General features: G+C 36.8%; 1 protein-coding gene across 6 annotated transcripts in view; it reads left to right on the top strand.

Moving 5' to 3' along the window:
- LOC128244989 (protein MTSS 2-like) overlaps positions 1–26,149 on the top strand; it is a 64,682-nt gene that overhangs the window by 29,546 nt on the left and 8,987 nt on the right. For 3 of the 6 annotated variants that reach the window (XM_052963166.1, XM_052963169.1, XM_052963170.1), the window contains exons 4-14: positions 1,041–1,125; positions 4,165–4,256; positions 8,229–8,303; positions 11,352–11,396; positions 13,425–13,582; positions 15,338–15,496; positions 17,870–17,998; positions 22,265–22,393; positions 23,724–23,970; positions 24,303–24,485; positions 24,861–24,976. In XM_052963166.1, coding sequence (XP_052819126.1) covers positions 1,041–1,125; positions 4,165–4,256; positions 8,229–8,303; positions 11,352–11,396; positions 13,425–13,582; positions 15,338–15,496; positions 17,870–17,998; positions 22,265–22,393; positions 23,724–23,970; positions 24,303–24,485; positions 24,861–24,976 — 1,418 coding nt within the window. The remainder of the gene's footprint in view (positions 1–1,040; positions 1,126–4,164; positions 4,257–8,228; positions 8,304–11,351; positions 11,397–13,424; positions 13,583–15,337; positions 15,497–17,869; positions 17,999–22,264; positions 22,394–23,723; positions 23,971–24,302; positions 24,486–24,860; positions 24,977–26,149) is intronic. The other 3 variants (XM_052963167.1, XM_052963171.1, XM_052963168.1) reach the window with 3 other exon arrangements.

The following is a 26,149-nucleotide window of genomic DNA, read 5'->3' as shown; positions in this document are numbered from 1 at the left end:
ATTGTGGGAATCGCCTGCACACTGTCATGTCATTATAAATAATGCGTTCTTATTTATTCATCGAGTTATTATAAAGTAAAATGGGCTAAACACATAATACTTAAATATTTTCATATTTTGAAGGTCATTATAATGGGAATAAAACTGGCACTAATCGCAGGTAATTGAAAAAATTGCTCTGCAATTTAGTTGTCAATAGTTTAAAATACTTATATCAAGATTGATAACATTGTAGGCTTTATTTTGAATCTCCAATATTCATAAGACTTGAGAATGCTTTTGTGTTGATGAACATTATTATGCATTGTAATTAACATAGGAGATAAGAAGAGACGAAACTATTGTCAGACTTCGGTCATAACGATCTTTTTTTGTAGAAAAGACAATTTCGCCTGCTATAAACTATTTAAGTTGCTTATCAAAAGAGTGTATGTTGATGATCTCTGTATTTCTTCTGAACATATAATGGAGCATTTTCAATGTTATCAACAGACCTATGTAAAAAAAAAAACATGACAAAAAGTCTACTTAGTCTTTTGTGGCAAGGTGATTGGGGGTATTTATATTGGCGCCTTTGGTAATACTGCAAGGGCAGACAGTATAAGCATGTCTATTTACAGAATGTAAATTGCATACAGAACAAGACTCACTTTTCTGTGCTGTAAGGTCTAATAAAATGTTAGAAGTTCAGAGTGGGAAAAATCAAACAGTAGGAAAACCCATAGTAAACTGTTTTTCCATGAGCGACCATCAGGTCAGTTATTATATCATGGAAGACGTCAAGGTTGTGGGGCAATCATGCAAATGTTGACCAGAACTTTAAGAACCTAAAGGTGTATACCTGCGAATCTTGGTACACATGTTTTACAATGCCTATGGGCATTATTAAGGAGTACCTTAAGTCACATAACTCTGGCTAGAATACTTCTATAGTTGTGTCCCTTGAACAACTGAGAATAACGGACAGTTCTTAGCATTTCAGTGCTCTGATTAATCATATGTGCAGTTGATTATTACAGTTGTTATTTGGTGTATTTCAGGAGCCACAAAGGAGCTGGGAACCGCCATGACCAGACTGTGTATGAGACACAAGGCCATCGAGAGCAAGCTGAAAAAGTTCACAGGGTAAGGGCGATGATAGCACAGAAAAATCTCTTCATGGTTGTTGGGGCTTTGGCGCATTTCTTCTGAATTCTTAGAGCTATTTAACAGTGCAGTACTCACTGTCTTACAGTTCTCCTTGTCAAACAATTGCCACTTCTTGATTCTTGAGCAGGCTGCAACCTGGTTTGAATTCAAGTTACCAATTAGTGGAAACAAACATATTAAATTTGGGCTTTTACCATAGATTTGGGGTAAATTGTCCCGATCACTGGAAACAAGACATTATATATACATTGCTTCACGGTCCTCCAAGTCAGGGTTAGTGTGAAATGTTCACTTCACAGAAGTGTTCTTGATCATTTTTCTTGTTGGTTTGAGGTTGGTATCATATTTAACTATCAAAGTCAACATAATTTTATGAGAAATAATGTAGCACCTTAGAATGCGCCTCAAACCTGTGAAAGGGCTGTTTTCAAGACATAGGAAAGTGTAGGCTCATTTAAAATAAAAGTTTTCTTTGCTTTTTATTGTAAAAGTTTCTTTGTTCAAGTGCCTTTAAAATCTGTATTTATTTACTTTTAAAATGATTAAATAACGTGCCAGTGTTAAATGTCCTCAGAAGGTTAAGAGTATTCCAGTCAACCATACTGTCTATACTGTCAACAGTTCTGTCATAGTATTAATTTCTGTCTCACATTCCATAAAAGGCTGATCAAATTTGTTAAGCACTCTTGAAACTAATTCAGGCAATTTAAATAGCATTGTAACTGTATGAAAAGTGATATTTTCTCTTCAAGTTGACAGTATTTGTAAACTTCTTAAATCTTATCCAAGATACATTTAAAGTGTTTGAATTTGATGATAAAATGCTCTTTATTACAAATTGAACTCAAATTAAAGTGCTTAATCGGCATCCTTCTGAGCGCGTAAATAATTGTGCCACTGGGCTTTATCAACGTATGAATTATGTAATAGGGCTAAAACATACAAGCAATAAAATGTAATCAAGCTCACCTTTAAGCACATATTAGAGTGCAGAAAATAAAAAGAAATTGTTATTCAATCGCTAATGTAAGGTGCTATATTAAAGGTAGAAAATTAGGAACATTGTTGTTTGTTTAATGTCATATGAAGTAAGTTTCTGTTTTACCATCATAAAACAGGTGATTGAACTGCTGTGGCAATAAATTGATAATAAATATGCCATTAAAAGTAGCCTGTATGATGGTAAAAATCTCCCTGTGTTTGATTTGAACTCCTGTCATTGACGATGTTAACATCTGATTTTGTCATAAGAACAGACATGCTATTTAGTATTCATATTATTCTATTTGCAAAATACATTTATTGTTTTACCCCAAAATGAAACTTTCAATGATAAAACTCAAGTATATTTTATCAATTAGACATTTCTATTTATACAGTGAAACAATATATAAATGATTTCATTTTTGAATCACCCGACTGAGACTAATGTCTTTTTAACTGAATAATGAAATCAGAAAAATAAACAAACAAAGGCAATGAATGCACACTCATCCATCCACAGGTTAAACTATACAATTACCTTACATGAGGCATTCATCAGCACAGTAATGCCGTCTAGGGCGTGACCAGGATCATGATGTTACATTTTAGGTCAGTAAATTAATGTCCTAAAAATGAGGTCATGCCAGCAATGTCCTTTTGTATGTGCCATTTAATGGAGAAACGACCAGAGCAGCACACAATGTCTGGTATATAATATGTTAATAAATTGTACAAATATAACATATGCAGACAGATTTAACGATTAGTACTTAACTTATCTTTAGCAATAGGTAAACATGTTCTATTTTTGTAATATTTATTATGAGTTAAATCTTTTTCTGTACCACTTATATTTCCTTTCCACTTATGGTATAGAGCTATACTGATATGATCATAGCTGTAAGGTAGCTATTTGTCCTTGTCTTGTATAGAAAACAGGGTGCGCTATATACAGGAAAGAGGCTACAAAACTTCAAGTGTTCCCTGGCCAGATATATTAGTGTTTTGATAGTTTTAAGTTGTAGTTAAGTGTGTCAGGTTCCTGAATAATAACAAAACATCAGAATGATTTACTGAAGTCCCAGCCCCAAGCTGAACCTGTTACAAACATACATGATATAAGGAAAAACATTGACAGTGATAGCAGGCAGTGACACTGTGTCATGTCATCCTAAAAACAGAAGCCTTATACGCTAGACCAAAGCATTGGTGTCAGACTGTCCTGCTAGTGATGTCCAGGGGATTATTCTTCATCAGGAAAGTTTGTTGCTATTCCAGAATGCACATACATTGTAGTCCTAAGCATTTTCTGGCCTATCTAAAAGACCCACAGTTAAGACAATTGTGTGCAGGTCCAGGCCTATAGTGCCTCATAATATTGACATATCAAAGTGAATAATAAATATATATCAAGCAAGCATCAATAAACCTTGCTTTTGCAATATTATGTTGAGCAATGTTAAGTGATACTGCAGGCAATGCAATTTAAACTGTTTGCTTCAGTAGTTATGTTTACAAAGCTTTTACAAAACTATCAGTTACAGACACATTAAACAATTCTTTTGCTATGAAAGGAATATATTTTGTGCTGAATTAATGGTTGACAGGTCTATTGTACAGATGTTCTTGATAGCTGACAAAAGCTCCATATAGCTCATGCATGTCATAGAAAAAAGACCCAAGAGCTAGAGCTGCCGCTACTCACAATATGTGGGTACATGTATATATACATGAATTACAAATACATGTGTAAAACAACATCACCCTTCATATTTATCATGAATAGAATGTAATTGTAGAGAAGTGGTGATTTATAAAATGTATATGTAACAGTATGAGCATATCTGTAGTGTCTTCACATTTCCTTGAATCTGTCATGTTTGTGTCACTGTCAAAAAACAACAAGTATCCATCCATATGTGAACTTATCACTGTGTAGTTTATCCCTTAATCTTACTAGCTATTTCATTCTCATTAATTATAATTGTTTGAATGTAGTGCAGCCCTGTATATTACCTTTCTATATTTCAGAACGATAGTGGATCACCTGGTGAGCCCCCTACAAGAGTGTATGGAGGACTGGAAGAAGAGTGTGATACAGCTGGACAAGGAACACACCAAAGGTACACCAGCCAAGCCCAGACCTGCATGGCTCTCAGACTTGGCTATCAATACCTGCCCACAATAGGCTGAGAGTGGTCAAGGTTCACCAGGGTAGCACAGACTGCATGGCTCTCAAACCTGGCTATCAATACCGCCCAATAGGGTGAGAGTGGTCAAGGTTCACCAGGGTAGCACAGACTGCATGGCTCTCAGACCTGGCTATCAATACCTGCCCACAATAGGCTGAGAGTAGTCAAGGTACACTAGGGTAGCACAGACTGCATGGCTCTCAGACCTGCTATCAATACCTGCCCACAATAGGCTGAGAGTGGTCAAGGTACACCAGGGTAGCACAGACTGCATGGCTCTCAGACCTGGCTATCAATACCTGCTCACAATAGGCTGAGAGTAGTCAAGGTACACCAGGGTAGCACAGACTGCATGGCTCTCAGACCTGACTATCAATACCTGCCAACAATAGGCTGAGAGTGGTCAAGGTTCACCAGGGTAGCACAGACTGCATGGCTCTCAGACCTGGCTATCAATACCTGCTCACAATAGGCTGAGAGTAGTCAAGGTACACCAGGGTAGCACAGACTGCATGGCTCTCAGACCTGGCTATCAATACCTGCCCACAATAGGCTGAGAGTGGTCAAGGTACACCAGGGTAGCACAGACTGCATGGCTCTCAGACCTGCTATCAATACCTACCCACAATAGGCTGAGAGTAGTCAAGGTATGCCAGGGTAGCACGGACTGCATGGCTCTCAGACCTGGCTATCAATACCTGCCCACAATAGGCTGAGAGTGGTCAAGGTACACCAGGGTAGCACAGACTGCATGGCTCTCAGACCTGGCTATCAATACCGCCCAATAGGGTGAGAGTGGTCAAGGTACACCAGGGTAGCACAGACTGCATGGCTCTCAGACCTGGCTATCAATACCTGCCCACAATAGGCTGAGAGTGGTCAAGGTACACCAGGGTAGCACAGACTGCATGGCTCTCAGACCTGGCTATCAATACCTGCCCACAATAGGCTGAGAGTAGTCAAGGTTCACCAGGGTAGCACAGACTGCATGGCTCTCAGACCTGGCTATCAAACCTGCCCACAATAGGCTGAGAGTGGTCGAGGTACACCAGGGTAGCACAGACTGCATGGCTCTCAAACCTGGCTATCAATACCTGCCCACAATAGGCTGGCAGTGGTCAAGGTTCACCAGGGTAGCACAGACTGCATGACTCTCAAACCTGGCTATCAATACCTGCCCACAATAGGCTGAGAGTAGTCAATGTACACCAGGGTAGCACAGACTGCATGGCTCTCAGACCTGACTATCAATACCTGCCAACAATAGGCTGAGAGTGGTCAAGGTTCACCAGGGTAGCACAGACTGCATGGCTCTCAGACCTGCTATCAATACCTACCCACAATAGGCTGAGAGTAGTCAAGGTATGCCAGGGTAGCACGGACTGCATGGCTCTCAGACCTGGCTATCAATACCTGCCCACAATAGGCTGAGAGTGGTCAAGGTTCACCAGGGTAGCACAGACTGCATGGCTCTCAAACCTGGCTATCAATACCTGCCCACAATAGGCTGAGAGTGGTCAAGGTACACCAGGGTAGCACAGACTGCATGGCACTCAAACCTGGCTATCAATACCTGCCCACAATAGGCTGAGAGTGGTCAAGGTTCACCAGGGTAGCACAGACTGCATGGCTCTCAGACCTGGCTATCAATACCTGCCCACAATAGGCTGAGAGTGGTCAAGGTACACCAGGGTAGCACAGACTGCATGGCTCTCAGACCTGGCTATCAATACCGCCCAATAGGGTGAGAGTGGTCAAGGTTCACCAGGGTAGCACAGACTGCATGGCTCTCAGACCTGGCTATCAATACCTGCCCACAATAGGCTGAGAGTGGTCAAGGTATGCCAGGGTAGCACGGACTGCATGGCTCTCAGACCTGGCTATCAATACCTGCCCACAATAGGCTGAGAGTAGTCAATGTACACCAGGGTAGCACAGACTGCATAGCTCTCTCTTACCTGGCTATCAATACCGCCCAATTGGTAGAGAGTAGTCAAGGTACACCAGGGTAGCACAGACTGCATGGCTCTCAGACCTGGCTATCAATACCTGCCCACAATAGGCTGAGAGTGGTCAAGGTTCACCAGGGTAGCCCAGACCGGCATGGCTCTCAAACCTGGCTATCAATACCTGCCCACAATAGGCTGAGAGTGGTCAAGGTACACCAGGGTAGCACAGACTGCATGACTCTCAGACCTGGCTATCAATACCTGCCCACAATAGGCTGAGAGTGGTCAAGGTTCACCGGGGTAGCACAGACGGCATGGCTCTCTAATGGTGTAGGTGTCTGCCCTTCACCCAAGAGGTTGTTGTTTAAAACTCCGAACGAGCTACGTTGGAAATATCAGCTTATAGCTGACTAATCACAATCAAGCTGAAGTAATTACCTGCTCATGGATGTTAAATGAGTGGTGTCTGGTTTCTTTTAAGTTGACTGTTTCCTGCTTAAGATATTCTCTTGAAGCTTTATATATTTGATAACCAGGGGCCTGGCCTGTTTCAATATTATTGATATTTTTGTTTTATTAATTGTGTTTTCAACTACAGTTTTTGCTAAAGATTAAAGTATACAAATATGTAGTGAAAAAACAAAAATATGACCCTTTAATATAATCTGGACATAGTTCAGTCTCAAACTAATTTCTGTTCAGTGCCCCTTGTCTATAGAGACTGGTAAAGCCCCCTTTGCTTTCAATTGCCGTCAATGTTCTATACAGAATGTTGTCAGGGAAGTTACATAGCTTATACTGTTGCCATAGACACATAAGAATGTCATATAGACCAAGTGGTTATTATGCCAACTAATCTTGTTTTAAGTGCATATTCATAAAGTGAGCAGAATAGCTTGTTAAGTGCCTCAATATTCCTGTACAGTTAATTACTTCGTAATTATTATTTCCTTCAACTATTACAAGGATAAGCAACTGAAACAAGGATAAGAGAATGAGTATTATTCAAAAGAACACTATTACTCTTTTGACATTAGTTTGAAAGCAAATTTGACTAAGTTTGCAGTATCATGCATGGGTTTTTCCCAGCCGCATGCTTTATTATGTAATACTATTAACAAGTGATAATGGTGTAATGAATGAAGAATATGGTGGATCTGCTGTGTGAGCTTCTCTTTGATGTTGGCTCACTTTTGTGCGGCAAGGGATATCATTTAAACAAAGCAAGTCTGACTTGAGGCTTCCATGTGCATCCGGCACTCAGTGACCATTAAAAGGACAAAATGACATTAAAAATGTCAGTCCAACAGCCTTTTGTATAACACTTTGATGAGTTATCCACATGTTATCTTGTGGCTAGTTAGCACATTCCAATGATTTCATTGGTTAAAGGTAATTATTGGATTGATATTGACCAATCCATTAACATTTTGGCTGACTCTGACCAAACCAAATAAACCAGTTTTATACTAATTTCTGCTACCGATTGAAATCTGTCTGTCCAAAAGTAAAGGTTTGTGTCCAACTGGGAATGGCCATAATGGCGGAAGTTAAAAACCTGAGTTAGGTCTTTTGTACTTTTGTACTTGCTTATTTTACCTGGGGCCAATTGTATTAAACTGGATAAGATATCTGCAAGTTATCTTTGGTTCATTCCACATGCAAGCAATGTAATTGGCTAACAATCATTATTGCTTAAATATTGACCAATCAAAAAACATTTTGAATAACTTTACCCCAAGATTTAACCAGTTATATATTTTATTGGCTACTTAGTACAGTATATCATGACTTAGTGGCCTTTATTGAGGTCATATCTTTTCCTGTTAGTAAGATTCATATTTTGCCCCATAAGCAAGATTCATATTACTACTTTCAACTGTCAAAATGACTAACAAAATATTAATGAGCAGGAAATAACTAGATCATGTTCTTTACTAACTTATGTTTGCAGATTATAAACGAGCCAAACAGGATATCAAGAAATGTGCAGCGGATACTGTGAGATTGCAGAAAAAGGTTAAAAAAGGTAACCATCAACCATTGATAAATGAGTAAACATTATATACTTTAAGTATATAGCCCAAAAACATAGAGCATTTTTATGATTCCCTAAGTGCATAGACATAGGGGAAAATTGCTTTAGGCTCTTTTGTACAAATTTAGTCTTGTAGTAGATCATTGATATGAAGTAGATCATCGGATATAAATCTCTAGTGAGCAGTAATAAATCATGCCAGTTTGGAATGTAATGTACCTCAGTCCAAGATTCAAGGTGTGCCATTTAATAAATTATTAAGATCTACCATAAAAACTGTATTGTAATTATACATGCAGAATCAAGAAACGGTGCATACAAAAATATACCAGTTCAGAAATAACTAAAAAAAAATGCAATTTTAAAAGAGGACTTCAAAATTGTTACAAGCTTTGAGGTAATACCTCCCTGTATTGCGGTTACATTTATGCCTCAAATAGTGGGATAAAAATCATGTTTTGTCGAAACTTGTGACATTGTTTTTGACTAATTTGTGTCAGGCGGAGTTTCCATTTTCTGTTAGTATATTCATTTTGTTTGCCTCATAAATATGAATCAGTTAATTCATGCTTTCAGATAATAGCTTTAAGATGTGCTTTTGTGTTGTTTTTTTCTGTGTAGCAACTCATTCATTGCTTAACATTCTGTTGCTTATTATATAAATTGTTTTCACAAGTTCTGTATTTTGCGATATTTGTGTCATTTTTTTTTTCTCAGCCTGACCTTAGGATTGTCATGTACAAGTAGTTCTCAAGTAATTAAGCCTTTTCTACCTGGCAAAACACAGCAGGTGAATGTTCATTTATTTTAGTTGTTTTATTCCACCAACTTATCACACATCATTTTCTTGCTTCTTTATAATATAACAATTCAAAGTAATTTATTGTTAGGCGATTACAAGTTTTCTTCACATATTTCATCATTTTGATTTAACTGAAGCATTTCTGATTTTCCCTGAGGATTTTGTTAGGAAAGTATGTGAAATATCATTTTTCATTTCAGTCAAATAAAAACATACTTTCCTTAATAAATAAGTAATAAATAAGAGACCTTTCAGTTTCTTTCTTATGAAATAACTTATAATGTGACTTCCTTATTTATAAAACCTGACATTGGAGTATAACAACTTTTACTTTTTTATGTAACCAAATTTTTCCTGCAGTTATAAAGTACACAACAAACTTATAGCAGAAAGATAACCCGTCACTTATTAGACTTTGGCAGGTGTTTCTTTTTATTATTATTGGTTACATCTTCATCTTTATTATTACATCAATTTTGCTGATGTGTAGGCAGCAAATAGCAACATTTATCATATAAAAGAAATACTCTTTTTCCAGTCTTATCTATCTTGGACTATTTACATACTGTCAAATGGCTGGTTATTGTCTGGAGAAGTTTTTAACACTGATCAATGCTCAAGGGTATTGATTCATCAGCACATTTCTAGCAGTTAATGAAATATCTCTGCATGATATCACTTGTAACTTTGCTATATATAAGTGAGCTGTTATTAATGGTTTCCTGTTATAGGCTCCCGGCGCGGGCTGCAATCGAAATCGCTGTTTGTATGTATGTAAATTATTATAAAGAACAAGGATGAAATATATGGCAAAGTAATGTCCCAAGTATAAACAAGTCCATTTTTTTTTACTGCAAATAAGGATGATACTTGAAATATTCTTTGTTTGTAGTGATCTGAACAACTGGACAAAAAGCAGCAACTCAGATTGCTTCCGTGCAGTGGCCTGTCCACCTCTTCAAAAAAGCACAAACTCAATTTTTGTATGTCAGGACTATAGGCAAAAATATTTATGTAGAAATTTTATGTTTTGTCAACAAATAATATCCTTGGGTTCCATTACTCTAAAAATGTCTGCAAACATATAATATTTTGAGGATGGCCTAAGCTTATTAGGCAAACAGAGTGCGGTTTACTTCAACATGTTGGTCATAAAATAACAAAAAAATCTTTTTCAACAAAGGTTATATTTTGCCACACAATAACATGTTTTCAGTTGAATATTAACAAATCTGAGAAAATAAGTTTCTGAGTACTAATGCCAAGAAGTAATTGTTGTTACAGTGACTTAGAGGAGTGCCAGCAAGTAGTTTTAATTTCATATTTTATCTTCCATTAAGCAAAAACACCTGTGATTCTATGAAAATAATCAGAAAAAAAGTTCTTTGTCTGATATTCTCTGATGTAGTAGTTTACATAACATTTGTGTTTTCAGTTTTAATTACAATTATATATTTATTCTGAATTGAACGATATTTTACCTTTTTTAAAAGAGCATTATTTTATGGATTATGTTGAAGATTTTCTTTTGGCCAAGATTCCAAAGAAATAAAAACTCAAGCAAAAAATGTATTTTGTGTACAACTCATTGGTTTTTAAGTACCTGTAAATTTTCATCTCTGGAACAAGTTTTCTTTTAAATGTTGGTTAGATGTTTCTATCAACACGTTCTATGAGAAATAGTTTTTAAAAGAGTAAAAACATTCAAGATTTTGAATCGTTGAGATTGCGATTTGGCTTGAGTATTATACTCATGATATTGAGGCTAAGATGTGCATTAAAAAGTTAAAACAGTCATTATAAGCTTGTCCGTTGCTTAAAACACACATTATAACATATATTGCAGCATATTTTATGTTTTCAGCAGCATTTTTTTGCAGACATTTATGTTATTATCCACAAACAGAAACAGCTGATACATGTTAACAGCGCTAAGACACTTATGAGATTTTGTAGCAGGTCTTACCATTTTGGCTAAATATTTATTGAGACATGCTTTTTAATCTACTGCAAAAATAGAACAACAATATAACTTAAATGGTATCCGTAAGGAATACTTTTGGTATTTTACCAGGTCTTTAAAAATAGGTTTTCATTTGGAAAAATATTTTAACCATCTACAAAATGATTACATTTAGATTCAATTTTCACTTTAGATGCTTTTCATGTCTTTTCATTGTTGTACAATTTGGAAACATCACCCAATAGATAGATTCCTTTCTGTTTCTTTACTCCAGCTGCCAATGGAACGAACCCCACCTCACCTCTCTGGTTTGATGAAGGCATGTCGTGAAAAGATTACATATATTTAGTTTAATTCTCCAAGCTCCATCTTCTCCACTCTGTGCCTGTAAACACTGCATTTTCATCCTTACCAATTTTTGATAGTAAAGGTGTGAAATATGGGGATTGTAAGATGCAGATATCATAGAACATTCGCATTGTAAAAGACCTTGTTACACAATATGAGGTATAAAATGGATGCCATGTCTTCTTTGCTGGCATTCATTTTACAGTATAAATTGGTGATGATGAAAATAAAGTGCCATGTAAGTCTGTCTTCATGAAATTGAATGCAACGGTCAGAAATGTTGTTATAAGATATTGCATCAGTTTCAATGTTTATAAAGGATTGATATTATAACCAAGACAACGAAAATCTCTGCTGTTGGACACAGCTCTTCCTCCATTGCATGATTCTGATTGCACTTTGCTACAATGATTCACATTTTTAATAGCACTCTTGATCATAAGGGTTAATAAATCTGAAAATAGTTTGAGACAAGTTTATATCAGTAGAAGAACATGCACTTTGCTTATGTCACTTTTCAAAAAGCATGAAATTCATCTATTTGTAAAAGGTGTTGTATACAGAAACTATATAGTGTTTTAATTCCTTAAGTGAATATGTTGTGTTTGTTGCTTGATTGTAAGATGGCAGTGTAAAGTGTAAATGGAGCTGACATTAATAGATTTATCTTTATCCTGTAAATTTTCATGCAGATTAGTTGATAAACATGTTGAGTATTTAAAAAAGGTTAATACATTCTAGTTAAATATAGTTTTTGTTGAGTCTGCCTGGGGTGAGCGAGACATAGTTGTCATAATGGCAGTTCGGTATATGTGCATGCATGCGTCTGTCCATACCGAATTTCGTCAGGGCTGTTTTTTTCACATTTCGCATTGTAGGATTTTCAAAAACTTGCCATAAAGTTTCACCATGGTGAGGTGGCCTGTTGCATGCAAGACCCAGGTCTGCACCCAGATTGATCCTTGTCTGGCTGTATCTTCATGATGCATTATAGGATGTTAACAAAAAACTTCCATCAAGGTTTACCATGATGAGGTGGAGTGTAATGCACAAGACCCAGGTCTGTACCCTAAAATCAAGGTCACACCTAGAGGTTAAATGTCAAAAAGAGTGTTGTTGATAGGACTGGTCTGGACTGAGCTTTATCGGGGCTGTATCTTAACCATGCATTATAGGATTTATGAAAATATTGCCATGGAGTTTCAACATGCTGAAGTGTAGTTTTGCAGGTTCACATATTGTTCAACTCCATGTTATTCTGTGTTTCAATTGCATTGAAGAGCATTATGTCTGTGTCAAAGGCTCTTTTAACGGGCTCGACATGGGGCCATTTGGTGTCTAGGTTAAGTAATCATAGCTAACACTTTCACCAGTATAAATGAAACAAGTAATCTTATATGACAGTCTTACCTCACTTACTGAAAAGAAATAAAAGTGTCGACTATAAAAAATACTCACCACAAAGTATTATAAACATTGCAAAGTTAAACACTTTTTATTATGCCTGTCATGGAGATGTTCATGCCCTTTATTAATTACAAAGTTATATTTGCTGAAAAAGAAATGTATCAGATATCTTTATTAATACAATCCTTTCTTCATGGTGTATTATTGTTTTATTATTTTCTTTTGATGTTCATGTATATTTGGTTCAGGTGTTTTTATTTTTATTTTGAAATTCGTTTTGATAGAAGTTTATTGTTACATTAGTTAATATTCTTCTTATTGGTTTGCTTGTTTTATGTTTCCTATGTGTTTCCCATAAAAGTCATCATCTTTCAGCTTATATATCCACAAGTTTCATTTAATCACCAACATCATAAAAACTTATCTGATTTTCACATGGTAGATTAGTTTTCACATTTCATTTGTCTTTCCTTTCGTAAATGCGGTTAAGGTATCCCAACATTTCATAAATTTGCTGTCAACACCTTTCAATCTTCACATGCATATATATAGCTACTTTTCCTAACTTTTAGGATTTCTTTTTTATTTACAGGCAAAGCAGACATGCAGAGCCGGTTGGACAGTGCAATGCAGGATGTGAATGACAAGTATCTGCTGCTGGAAGAGCAGGAGAAGAATTCCCTGAGGAACGCCCTCATAGAGGAGCGCAGCAGATTCTGCCTCTTTGTCTCCTGTCTTAAACCTTTTGTGGTAAGTCTTGGAATTGAGACTAGTTTGACATGAGAGTTACCACCATCAAAGAGAATGGTAACTGCAGAGTTGTGCAATGAAAGCACTGAAAGAGTTGAAAACCTGTGGGGGCAACAAGCTTTTTTTATGATTCTGTTCACAGGAAATAAAAATTAAATCCAAAAACTTTTTGAGTGGCCCCGAATTTTAACAAAGTGCCTGTATTTACTTAAGGTAATGTCAATTTATGGATTTTTAAGACAACTAGCTAGTTTCATAACAGAAACTGATAGACCTATATGTACTAGGATATATGAACATTGCCTTCATCTTGCAAGTTTTTGCTAGTGTAAAAATAATTTTATGAAACTAGATATTGACTGAGGACGTTTTGATTGATTGTAGAAGCTTAAGTTAGACATGGGCTTTTAGTCAACACTTTTTATTTTCTGCTTAATTATCTATTATTATCTATTTCCCTGGGTTCCTCACCAAAATTAATTTAAGATTCTTTGGCTTGCTTTTAAATTCACAGTAAGGTTGCAATCTTATGAACACATTTAATTAAAGTGGTCTCTTATTTTGCACTATTTTAAACTGCAGAACACAATACATCTGAATTTTTAACCCCTGCGCATAAATTCTCACCATGTCACAAAAAGTAGAGCTGACGATACATGACAGCTTACATATATTGAACTTTAGCTTAACTCAATAAGCATTCAATAAATTCACATGCAACTAAGTAGAGTAAGTTACACAATATGAATATGCATGTAAAGGCGGGTACTTGTGTCTTAATAAAATAATTGCTCAGCTATGCTTCATTACCAACTCTGTAAAATGGATGCTTGATGGCAGTCCGTGTATGAAACAAAGTTAAGTGTCAACATGGACGTGACACCGAAAGTGTAACTCTTATATTTTACAGTATGTATTCTGGTGTTGTTTTTTCATGTCAGGGATAAGTGATACAATTAATGAGATTGATGACACTGTACGACATGAAATTGATGACAGTATTCATGGGCTCCAGACCTTCAGATACTGATCTTAATATGATTGGAATATGGTGACTTTGATCATTCTGAATATCTACAATGAAACTTTCCATTCCATGGATTAGCCATGTGACCAGCCAATAACACATCAGATCTGTGTTTATTGCTTTTCTGTCATAGCGGATCCTTTCTAAGGAATGGCTACATTCCAAGTACTCAAACATCAGCATTCAAACCAAAATATTGGGTTGATAAAAGATGTCCATCTTTTGCCATTTAATATAGGGATGGCCTTTGGCTAATTTAGCTTTAAGTTAGTTGTTGAAATTGATTACTACTACTTGATCTAAGAAATTGTAAAATACAAATGTTTAGCAAACCCTTAAATATTATACCTGTGCAGCATTTACTGGCAGGTGCTTGATTTATCAACATGCTAATTGTACACTTTTAGCTGGTCTTTCTTTAAGAAAAATATCTAGGTATTGTCATTTCCTTGGTGTCGATGTTGACATTGACCTGCAAAAACCTTAACCTTGGCGATAAGGCAGACTTTGACAATGTTCATTTTAACGTTGATGTACATTTTGCAGGAAACAATGTGTGTATCAAGAGTTATAGCTCTGTTGCCCTTGTTTTACTAAAAAACAACAACCACAGATGAACGATCATGAGTCTGTGGCACCTTAGTTAAACTGCGTTAAGCTTGGAAACTGAAACTGGCTTGGCCTTGTTGACATTAAAGGTGACATGTTCTCCCCTTTATTTTCCCCAGGATGAGGAGATCAGCCTTCTGACGGAGGTCACGCACCTACAGGAGATCATGGAGAGCCTGTGTTTGCAGGCAGACAGCCCAGCCACCCTCCCTCCAGCCTCAGAACAGGTCATCCGTGACCTCAAGGGCACTGACTCTACCACTACATTCACTCTACAGGTGAGCTGAAATATATTCCTGCTGTGAAAGTAGCAAATATGAAGGAGAGAAAATATATTTTCCTGATTTTATGGTAAATTCCTGTGGAACTTTCAGATTCTTTAAAAGCTGCTTTGATGACTGAAATTGTAATACATGTCTAACATAGTCATGCTTTTAACGCCTGGTCATGAGGATGTGTTTAACAAAGTATTTGATGCTAGATATCTTATTAAGTATTATATTTGTTGTAACATCTACTTCTTTTGCTCTGTCAAGTTGATATAGCTTGTGTTATGTATGGTTTACAGAGAAAAATTCCTACGATTATTATATGGCCAAAGGTATCTTACCATTTTCAATCATCGTGATATTTCAACCTCTGTCCAGACAGACCTGTATGTAGATGTTATAATAGAGGGGGGGTAATGTTTGTAAATAGGTTATGCTCAACCTTTTGCCACAAATTTTTAATGGTAGATACTTCACTGTGAATTATTTTCTTGTTTTGCCTTCGGATTCTTTGCAAAATGTGAGCTGTAAAATAATTATGTCAAATAACGAAGCTGAAGTTTAAAGCTGCACTCTCACAGATTTACCATTTTTACAACATTTTTATTTTTTGTCTTGGAAAGAGCAAATTTTTGCGTAAATGTCTGCAAAGCAATGATATAAGTTTGTTGACAAAAACTCAGATCGTAGATTTTCATATTTCGGTTCGAAAAATAATGTTTTTTTTTGCCTAAACCTAAACGGTTTAAGAAAAATGCATAAAACATCAATTTTTGAACTTGAATATAAAATTCTGAGATCTAATTTTTGTCAGCAGTCTTATTTAATTGGTTTCAATGGATTTTCGCAAGAATGGCTCATTCCAAGACAAAAAATAAAAAAAGTTGTCAAACGTTCAATCTATGAGAGTGCAGCTTTAAGATTATCTCTAAAATGTTAAGGCTTGCACGGCAATTCTAAGTTATAATCAAATTCTCAGCTGTCTTTATAAACAAACTGAAGCATTGCATACAGGTCCCACCCCATGTATGTGGATCATAGCACCCTTTGAAAATGTGTCCATGTAAGCAGTTTTCAGATTTGGGCTGCTCTTTGGCGGACTGCTATTGAATTGGCTGAACTTCTTTGTGATTTATTTGTGTTTTTCAGCATGGTCTTTTGTTACTTTTTATAAGCTCGTCATAGCCTTGGTGTTGTTTTCGGCAGAATTGTTCATTAGAAACGAGCCTTGGTGTTGTTTTCGGCAGAATTGTTCATTAGAAACGAGCCTTGGTGTTGTTTTCGGCAGAATTGTTCATTAGAAACGTATATCATGGCCATTTCTTTAAAACCATTCAAGGGATCAAAATGAAACTTGGTATACACATGACTCTAGAAACAATATGTACATAATTATAATAAGGCCCAACTATCTGGCTTTAATTACTGTAGAATTATGCCCCATGTTTGTCCATAAAAAACACACTCAAAACTAGAAACACAACAGGTGAGGGTTGATGTTTGTTTCACCACGCTCTTGTATTCGAGCTTTTTACTAAAACATGTTTTTTGCTGTACTTCACATGTTGACATGATAAATGTGTCAATATTTTACAAAATAAACCCATTTTTTTAAAGGTTTATTTAAATGTTTGCCAACTGTCTGTCTTCACGTTTGTTTAATAACATTTGTCTGCCTACAGTTAAATGTTCATTTTTAGATTAAATAGATTCATGACAGAGTTTGAAATTTATGTCAAATTTAAAAAAAAACACAAAAAAAACACTGCATGTTGATTTAAGCTCAAGTTATGCCATTTATTGGTTGTTTGTTTTATTTAATTTGTTCCTCTAAATGTTTGTGATTCTCTGGCAAGTAGAGACTGTCTACCAGACAACAATTCATTAAATAGCTTTACATGCTAGACACACCACAAACATATTCTAGGAGTATCATTTATTACGCAGTGAACACTTTATATGCACAGAATGAAAATATAAGCACCCGTAATGTAATACAATAAATAATATAACAACCTAAGACCTTCAGTCAAGCATTCAGCCATATGAAACCTGATATACTGTATTCCAGAATGTATTGATATATATATATATATATATATATACATGTTGTTATGCTGTAATCATCCTTTAGATTATTGTTATAGATCAATCTTAGATAGGTATCGTTATTGCAAATGGGGATTTACTTTTTTATGTCATAAAAAGACAATGGTTGCAATAGTACTAGTAATTGTATATTTGAAATGTTTGCAACATGTTTAAGAAGGTATAATAACTATTGCTAAAAGCTCTGTGGATACATGGTTACCAGAAAACATATACCTAAAAAAATCAATAACTTTATATAAGGTTACATTCCACCAAACTTTATGTTTTCAGACACCTCCGAGTTCCCCAAGCTCGTTAGGTTCGAGAAAGTCGAGCATGTGCAGCATTAACAGCATCGCAAGTTCAAGTTCCGGGTCTGCACAGTCTCACAGTCCCTGCCATAACAAAAACTTACAACAGGTTGGTTAAACAGATGTTAAGAGTCACTTTGGGTCTGGCATTGATGTGTTAGAATATCCCTACTTTCTGGGCTGAATATTGGTGTTACTTTTTCTTGTTCTATTTTCTGAGTTAAGTGTCACTAGCTCAGAGTGATCGCAAGCGAGGTGGTGCATTATCAACTGAGCTAACCAGCTAGGCATAACTCGCACACTCTAAGCTGTGCAAGCTGTGGCTGGCACATAAACAAGATCTTGATAGTTAAAAGATTTTATAATAACCATGATCATACGTTTTGAATCATTTTGCAATTTATTCTTTTAATATTTTTTTATCAAAATTTCTGTAATCTTGAGCTTATGTATAATATTCAGACCAGAAAGATAGATAATTTTTTGCAGCACTTAATCAGAGGTGTTTGTGAGCTTAAGTGTTTATGCAGTAGAGAATTATTGAAGCATCTTACAGTGGTATGTGTATAACGATGGTTGAATAATCAACAAACATATTGCTCCTGAGAGAATTGTTAGTTATTCAGATCATCGTTACCTTAAAGGAAAGGCTTTATGGAACAACAATCATGCTAGTAATTGTGGAAATTCAATTCAAACAAATATATGCAAGCTTTTAGGATTTAGATTTCTTGATAAAACTGATATGGGAAAACCCTTTAATGTTAAAGCTGCACTCTCACAGATATACCATTTTTTTAGTTTTTGTCTTGGAAAGCGTAAATATCTGCAAGCCAATGAAAAAAGATTGCTGACAAAAGATCAGATTTTTATATTTCTGTTCAAAAATTAATTTATGGCTTAAATTGTTTGCATAAAACATCAATTTTTTAATTATGCCCCCGAAGGTGGGCATATTAAAATCGCACCGTCCGTCCGTCCGTCCGTCCGGCTCTGTAACTTTCCCTTGTATGGACAGATTTTAAAATAACTTGCCACATGTGTTCCACATACCAAGACGACGTGTGTCGTGCAAGACTTGTGTCCCTACCTCAAAGGTCAAGGTCACACTTAGTGTTTATTCACAATGGAGTGCTGCATATAAGGACATAGAGTATAGGTTGTCGTGTCCGGGCTGTAACTTTCTCTTGTATGGACAGATTTTAAAATAACTTGCCACATGTGTTCCACATACCAAGACGACGTGTCGCGTGCAAGACCCGTGTCCCTACCTCAAAGGTCAAGGTCACACTTAGTGTTTATTTACAATGGAGTGCTGCATATAAGGACATAGAGTATAGGTTGTCGTGTCCGGGCTGTAACTTTCCCTTGTATGGACAGATTTTAAAATAACTTGCCAAATGTGTTCCACATACCAAGACGACGTGTCGCGTGCAAAACCGGTGTCCCTACCTCAAAGGTCAAGGTCACACTTAGTGTTTATTCACAATGGAGTGCTGCATATAAGGACATAGAGTATAGGTTGTCGTGTCCGGGCTGTAACTTTCCCTTGTATGGACAGATTTTAAAATAACTTGCCACATGTGTACCACATACCAAGACGACGTGTCGTGTGCAAGACCCGTGTCCCTACCTCAAAGGTCAAGGTCACACTTAGTGTTTATTCACAATGGAGTGCTGCATATAAGGACATAGAGTATAGGTTGTCGTGTCCGGGCTGTATCTTTCTCTTGTATGGACAGATTTTAAAATAACTTGCCACATGTGTTCCACATACCAAGACGACGTGTTGCGTGCAAGACCCGTGTCCCTACCTCAAAGGTCAAGGTCACACTTAGTGTTTATTTACAATGGAGTGCTGCATATAAGGACATAGAGTATAGGTTGTCGTGTCCGGGCTGTAACTTTCCCTTGTATGGACAGATTTTAAAATAACTTGTCAAATGTGTTCCACATACCAAGACGACGTGTCGCGTGCAAAACCGGTGTCCCTACCTCAAAGGTCAAGGTCACACTTAGAGTTTATTTGCAATGGAGTGCTGCATATAACGACATAGAGTATAGGTTGTCGTGTCCGGGCTGTAACTTTCCCTTGTATGGACAGATTTTAAAATAACTTGCCACATGTGTTCCACATACCAAGACGACGTGTCGCCTGCAAGACCCGTGTCCCTACCTCAAAGGTCAAGGTCACACTTAGTGTTTATTCACAATGGAGTGCTGCATATAAGGACATAGAGTATAGGTTGTCGTGTCCGGGCTGTAACTTTCCCTTGTATGGACAGATTTTAAAATAACTTGCCAAATGTGTTCCACATACCAAGACGACGTGTGGCATGCAAAACCCGTGTCCCTACCTCAAAGGTCAAGGTCACACATAGTGTTTATTCACAATGGAGTGCTGCATATAAGGACATAGAGTATAGGTTGTCGTGTCCGGGCTGTAACTTTCCCTTGTATGGACAGATTTTAAAAAAACTTGACACATGTGTTTCACATACCAAGACGACGTGTCGCGTGCAAGACCCGTGTCCCTACCTCAAAGGTCAAGGTCACACTTAGTGTTTATTCACAATGGAGTGCTGCATATAAGGACATAGAGTATAGGTTGTGGTGTCAGGGCTGTTACTTTCCTTTGTATGGACAGATTTTAAAATCGCTTGCTACATGTGTTCCACATACGAAGACAACGTGTCGTGTGCAAGACCCATGTCCCTACCTCTTAGGTGAAAGATACACTAAGTGTTTATTCACAAGGGAATTCTGAATATAAGGACATAACAGTGTAGGTTGTCAAGTATGGGTGGTATTTTTTATGTTCAGAGGCAATTTAAAATAACTTGCCATATATATTTGACACGTAAAGGCAAGATCAACTTTTCATGTACTGACCCTGTTCGTAGGCCAATGTCACATTGGGGGGCATTCGTCACATACTGTGACAGCTCTTGTTTAAATATAAAAATCTGCGATCTAATATTTTGTCAGCAGTCTTATATAACTGGTTTCCATGGATTTTCGTTTCAAGTCAAAAAATAAAAAAAGGTGTCAAAACGTTAAATCTGTGAGAGTGCAGCTTTAAGGTGAAATGTTAAAGTCCCTTCCTTCAAGGTATGATGAACCAATTAGGCTGACATGATGCCTTGGCTTTGTTTGACTTATTTTAATTAATTATATATCATTTGATATAATGGTTATTAGAAAAATCAGTTATACAAGACTATTACTTGATGAAAGTTACCATTGCCTGCTGTTTGATGCCCATATAAGCTATGTTTGTTATAGGTTTTGTTCAAATTTGATTGTCAATTGTTTTGCATTTTTCAACAGCATTTTATTATAATTAACAAATTATATCATCATTATGGAAATAACAAAATGTCTTAATAATTCTGTAGCCATCATGTTTTATCATTAATTCTTCACATTGGTTATACCCTCCTTTCTAAGAAGAGGGTGTATATTGCTTTGCACACGTTGGTCCGTTGGTTTGTCAGTCGTTCAGTCTGTACCAAGGCTTGTCAGAGTGATAACTCGACAATGCCTGGAACTATGGTAATCAAACTTGACCTGGAGGTTTTGGTGTGACCAGTAGACAACCTTTGTCATTGGGTCATCAGCTCAAGGCTACAGTGACCTTAAATGCGAAAAAGCCTAGTGATATCTTGACAATGCCTGCACACATGTATATGGCCTCCAAACTTAACATAAAGGTCATAAGGTCAAATGTGATAGTGACCTTGTATGCAAACGTCTGAGTGATTACTTGACCATTCTTGCACAAATGACCTTCAAAATTGACATGAAGGTTGTGGGTGTGATCAGTAGATGACCCCTATTTATTTTGGGGTCAAAGGTCACAGTCATAATGATCCTGAGAGCAAAAATCTTCTTCGAGTGGTAACTTGACAATGCCTGCAAAGACAGTCCTCAAACTTGAAATGGAGGTAGGGCATAACCATTAGATGACCTTTATTGATTTTGAGGCCATAAGGTCCATAAGGTCAAGGTGATGTAGACTATGAACGTAAAAGTCTGTGTATTAGCTTGACAATGGTTGCACTCACCATCCTCAAACTTGAAGTGGAGGTTGGGAGTGACCAGAAGATGACCCGTTTTGATTTTGATGTCAGATCAGCTGGCATTTTGGTCCCTGCATATTTTATTCAAATGTTAAAATACATGGCGCTTATGTGTGCATAACGTTAAACAAACATCTCTTGTTTTTCCATCTACATTCTCTATGCTTGTGTGCAGTCATGCTATATAAATACACAGAGATGATAAAGTGTAACCCACAAAAGCCTGTCCTGCCGCCTGCAGGCAAGGAGTGTGTAGATTGTCATGTAAGCCGGCTATTCTGTGATCGTTGCAGCTCCACGGGCAGTTACTGGGCTCTGGGGTTCGTCTGACAAGTGTCTCGTCACAGGATTCTGGGTTTACATCACAAGACACGCTCTTCCTGCGCCCCACAACCCCATCCTCCCTTAGTCTCCACACGCAGGTACGGGAACACTGTTGTCAGGATCTTGTCATGGTGATGTGGTGTTATCATGGTAATGTAGTGTTGTTATGGTGGTGTAGTGCACTAAAATTGTCCAGTGATACCAGGGTGTACCAGGGTGTAATGGGGCTGTTGTATACCTTGCTAGATTCATGTGTAGGCTGTTGTTGTTTTCATACTGATGCATTAGGACTCTCCCAATACAGGTAGGTGTTATTGTCATGGTTGATTAGTACTTCATACAGGGAATGTAGATGCTCAAGTAGGGCGGTATTTATGTCTGATTACACACCTGAGTGGTGTTTTGCACCTTGACTCTCTTCTCTGTGATTCAGTGCCATTTATTTTTACTTGTTCTGTAGTTGGATCAGTTTTAGTAATTGTGTAGGTGATAGTAGTCAGAAATATGCCACTCTGGCTTTATGCACAAACCATAATACTTTGTAAAAATAAACAGGGAAAAGTATTGTGCTGAACTCTACAGCTATGAATGTTGATAAGGTAGTTTGGATGCTTGTTTACTGAACTGAATGCTTAAATCATAAAGCATGTTAAAGGCACATCAGCTATAACTTTAATATAATCAAATAAAAAAAATATATCTGAACATTGTGATATGCTGTAACATTAAATTAGTTTCATAAAAATATTTACAAAAGAAAAATCATGAAAAGCGTTGCTATGGCAGCTTGGATGGAACTGCAGGAGCCCTTTCAGTGAGCAGGTGGAGACTATAACCTCCACACCACAGTGAGGGATCACAGTACATGGGGGTTATGAAACATATAAATACAATTTGTAATTTTGGCAGATGCGGTAAACATTGCATAGAAAGTTGTTTACATTCAAATATTTATGTCTACATGAACAAAAACATACCCTTCAAAAACATAGCCTTTCCTGCTTTCTTCACTATAAGTCAGAAGTCTAATAGGAAGTGTGCAGGAGGCCTAAGGCAACTAATAATTTATTTCTTTATCCAGAAATATATAGACAAACATGCATGTGAAAATAGAGTATGTGCCTTTAAAACTTTTCATGGATGATAGATAATTATACTGCTCCTTTGCATGTAATCCAATACACATATATCCAGATCATTGCTTACATGTAGACTGTTGTCATATGTGAAGTTACCCATTTGGAACGTTTTGCTTTTTGATTACTTACATACTTTTGCATAACTTTTATATAACTAATACTGCTAAAATAAAATTTCTGATGTAACTAATATCTCTAAAGCATTGATTTATAAATAGACTGAAAAATAACTAATTGTTCAACTTGAATAAATGTAATATAATTAAGTAAGTAATCTTTATGATTTTAGCAGCCTGCCGAAACTAGTCAGGACGGTGATACTCCGGAGATTGGGTCAACGCCGTCCACCCCTTCTGAGAGCTACCCTAACACGCCCTCAGCGATGTCAACATGGACTAACTGGCCGAACCTGCCTGTGGGGTCAGGGAAGACTGAGCAGGGTCGCCCACACACTATATCGTCTGCGTATGAGAAGTCCCATTACTCCCGGCCAGCACTGTCTTCACAGCTTTTCCAGCCCCCTGGATCACTGGATGGTAAATGATTTTTCGTTTTGTAAAGATGGTTTAAAGTGCAGATATGCATTGTGAAAACTCAGGTGTGTCACTGTTTGGTATGTTTGAACTCATGTAAGAGGATTTGGAACTGTTTATCGGCGCCTTACTTCCAGCTGTCCACCTAGATGTTACGTTTTTCAAGAAATTTAAAAGGTATAATAGATGAATGTCTCTCAGTCTCAGAAACAGAGATCCTAAAGCTAGAGCAACCTCATGGCATTATGTCTGTGCCCTTCTTGCCATACGCCTAGAATTTACATGGGTAGCATTGTATATAATAATACACAACATCACCCATACTCCTATTTAAGGTATAGATGGTAGTCAACCTGCCCCAGAGGCGGGGGCCATCAAGCGAGATCGGCCCCACAGTGTGATGTCTGTGCCCTACTCCAGGCCTTCCGCCCAGATCAACAAGATGCAGCCCGTACTTCCTCCCCTCGGACCTAAACCAAAGTCCCGGGCTGTGGCTCCACCCAAAGTGCCACCCATAGGTTGGACTCAGATACTAGTTCTAAGATAATACTTGAATAAATTAAGGCCTCACTTTATTTTCAGAGTATGGAATATGGTCTAGAAAATGTGAAACATTGAAAACCCCACAAAGGAGTAAATTAGTAATAGTTTATAGGGCAGTATGGATAAAAACAATATATAAGGCAGTCTGTGATAAAAAAACACAATATAAAGCAGTCTTTCTGATATTTAAGTCATTGATAATTTAACTTAATCATTTATATAAGAAGAAATTTCTTAATTTGTAATGTTAACTTGAAGAATATGTAATATTTAAGACAATTCAATACTCATTTGCCATTATAATATAATGACACATTATTGGCAGTACAAGTAAATGTATCCATCTGCAGGTGAGCAGCCAGTGTATGCCAATCTGAGTGAGATATCTCCCCAGGGTACTAGCGTGGACTTGGATAAGACACCAACATCCCTGGATCCTCCCAGCATGGACAGTAAACCACTCGTGGTATGCAATAGGCACCTATATAACACATTTATGTGGATTTAAGACTAGACAGCACTGACATAACCAATCAAAGCGGCCACTTGCTTGCTCTTTTATGCAAGAACTTTCAGTTAAATCAGTCTGTATGGCAGATGATCTCGGGTATGTAAGTTATCACATTGTTGCAGGGTTATAGTGTTCTGTCTGTCGGTAAATTGAAAGTGTTTTAGGATGAAGTTTTGCACTAGACTAAACAACAAACTAGGTTAACAATATAGTATCAAGTTTCATAGTTAGGTGCCTTTATCAGTATACTCTTGCCAAACAATGCATTTACTGAAATCATTACACATATACACTAATATATATTCCCCTTTTTGAATACTGAAATAGCATGCTGTTACTTTCAATTTTGTATTAACCTTTGTTTGTTGTTTTTGACTGCATGTGAACTTTCTGCTTATTTAACTGTAACAGGCCATTTTCGCAGAGTGAATTTTTGGCTTTTTGATGCAGCTTGTCAATTTTACTTAAAAAATAACATTATATATATATATATATATATTATTCATATCTATTGCTTTACCACAGTTTTGAAAGTTTTTTGTGCACTGGTAAAAGTCAAGTACTTTTCCATCCTTAAATCTGCTCTAAGTTCACATGCATACAATGTTCAACCTGGTTTCATTCTAAAACATAGAGAGACACCTTTTTCTCCCACCTCTGATAAGTTGATCCGAAAATTTAACCATGCTAGAAATTCTTATCTTGCCCATGGGCAAAGATTAAACAAGTACCCGTATGGAACTCCTTTTTAATGGTCATCACATTGTAATTACCTCCCGTTTTGAAGACTGTCATCTGTAGCATCGTAGAAACCTTGTCTTGTGGATATATATTTAGAATGCTAATTAATTATTTCTCGCTTCAAATGTCGCCATTAAAAAGATTTCACGCACCTTTCAAGAAATAATGCAGCACTCTCCTCAGAACTATTTAAAGACCGATTTGACCATTAACATAATCTGAATCACTGCCCATATATCCATGACAACCACAAATTATCACATATCCATACACATTTATTTTCACTATGCACAAAAAAGTTACAGCAAAAATACATTTTTACTTAATTTTGTTTAACTGAGGTGGGAGTTAAAGCATCTACCAATGCTGCTCGTGTGAGATAGGTTC

This window comes from Mya arenaria, chromosome 8, assembly GCF_026914265.1.
Source record: "Mya arenaria isolate MELC-2E11 chromosome 8, ASM2691426v1".
In the NCBI taxonomy this organism is placed as follows: domain Eukaryota; kingdom Metazoa; phylum Mollusca; class Bivalvia; order Myida; family Myidae; genus Mya; species Mya arenaria.
This window is presented reverse-complemented; position numbering and strand designations above follow the sequence as displayed.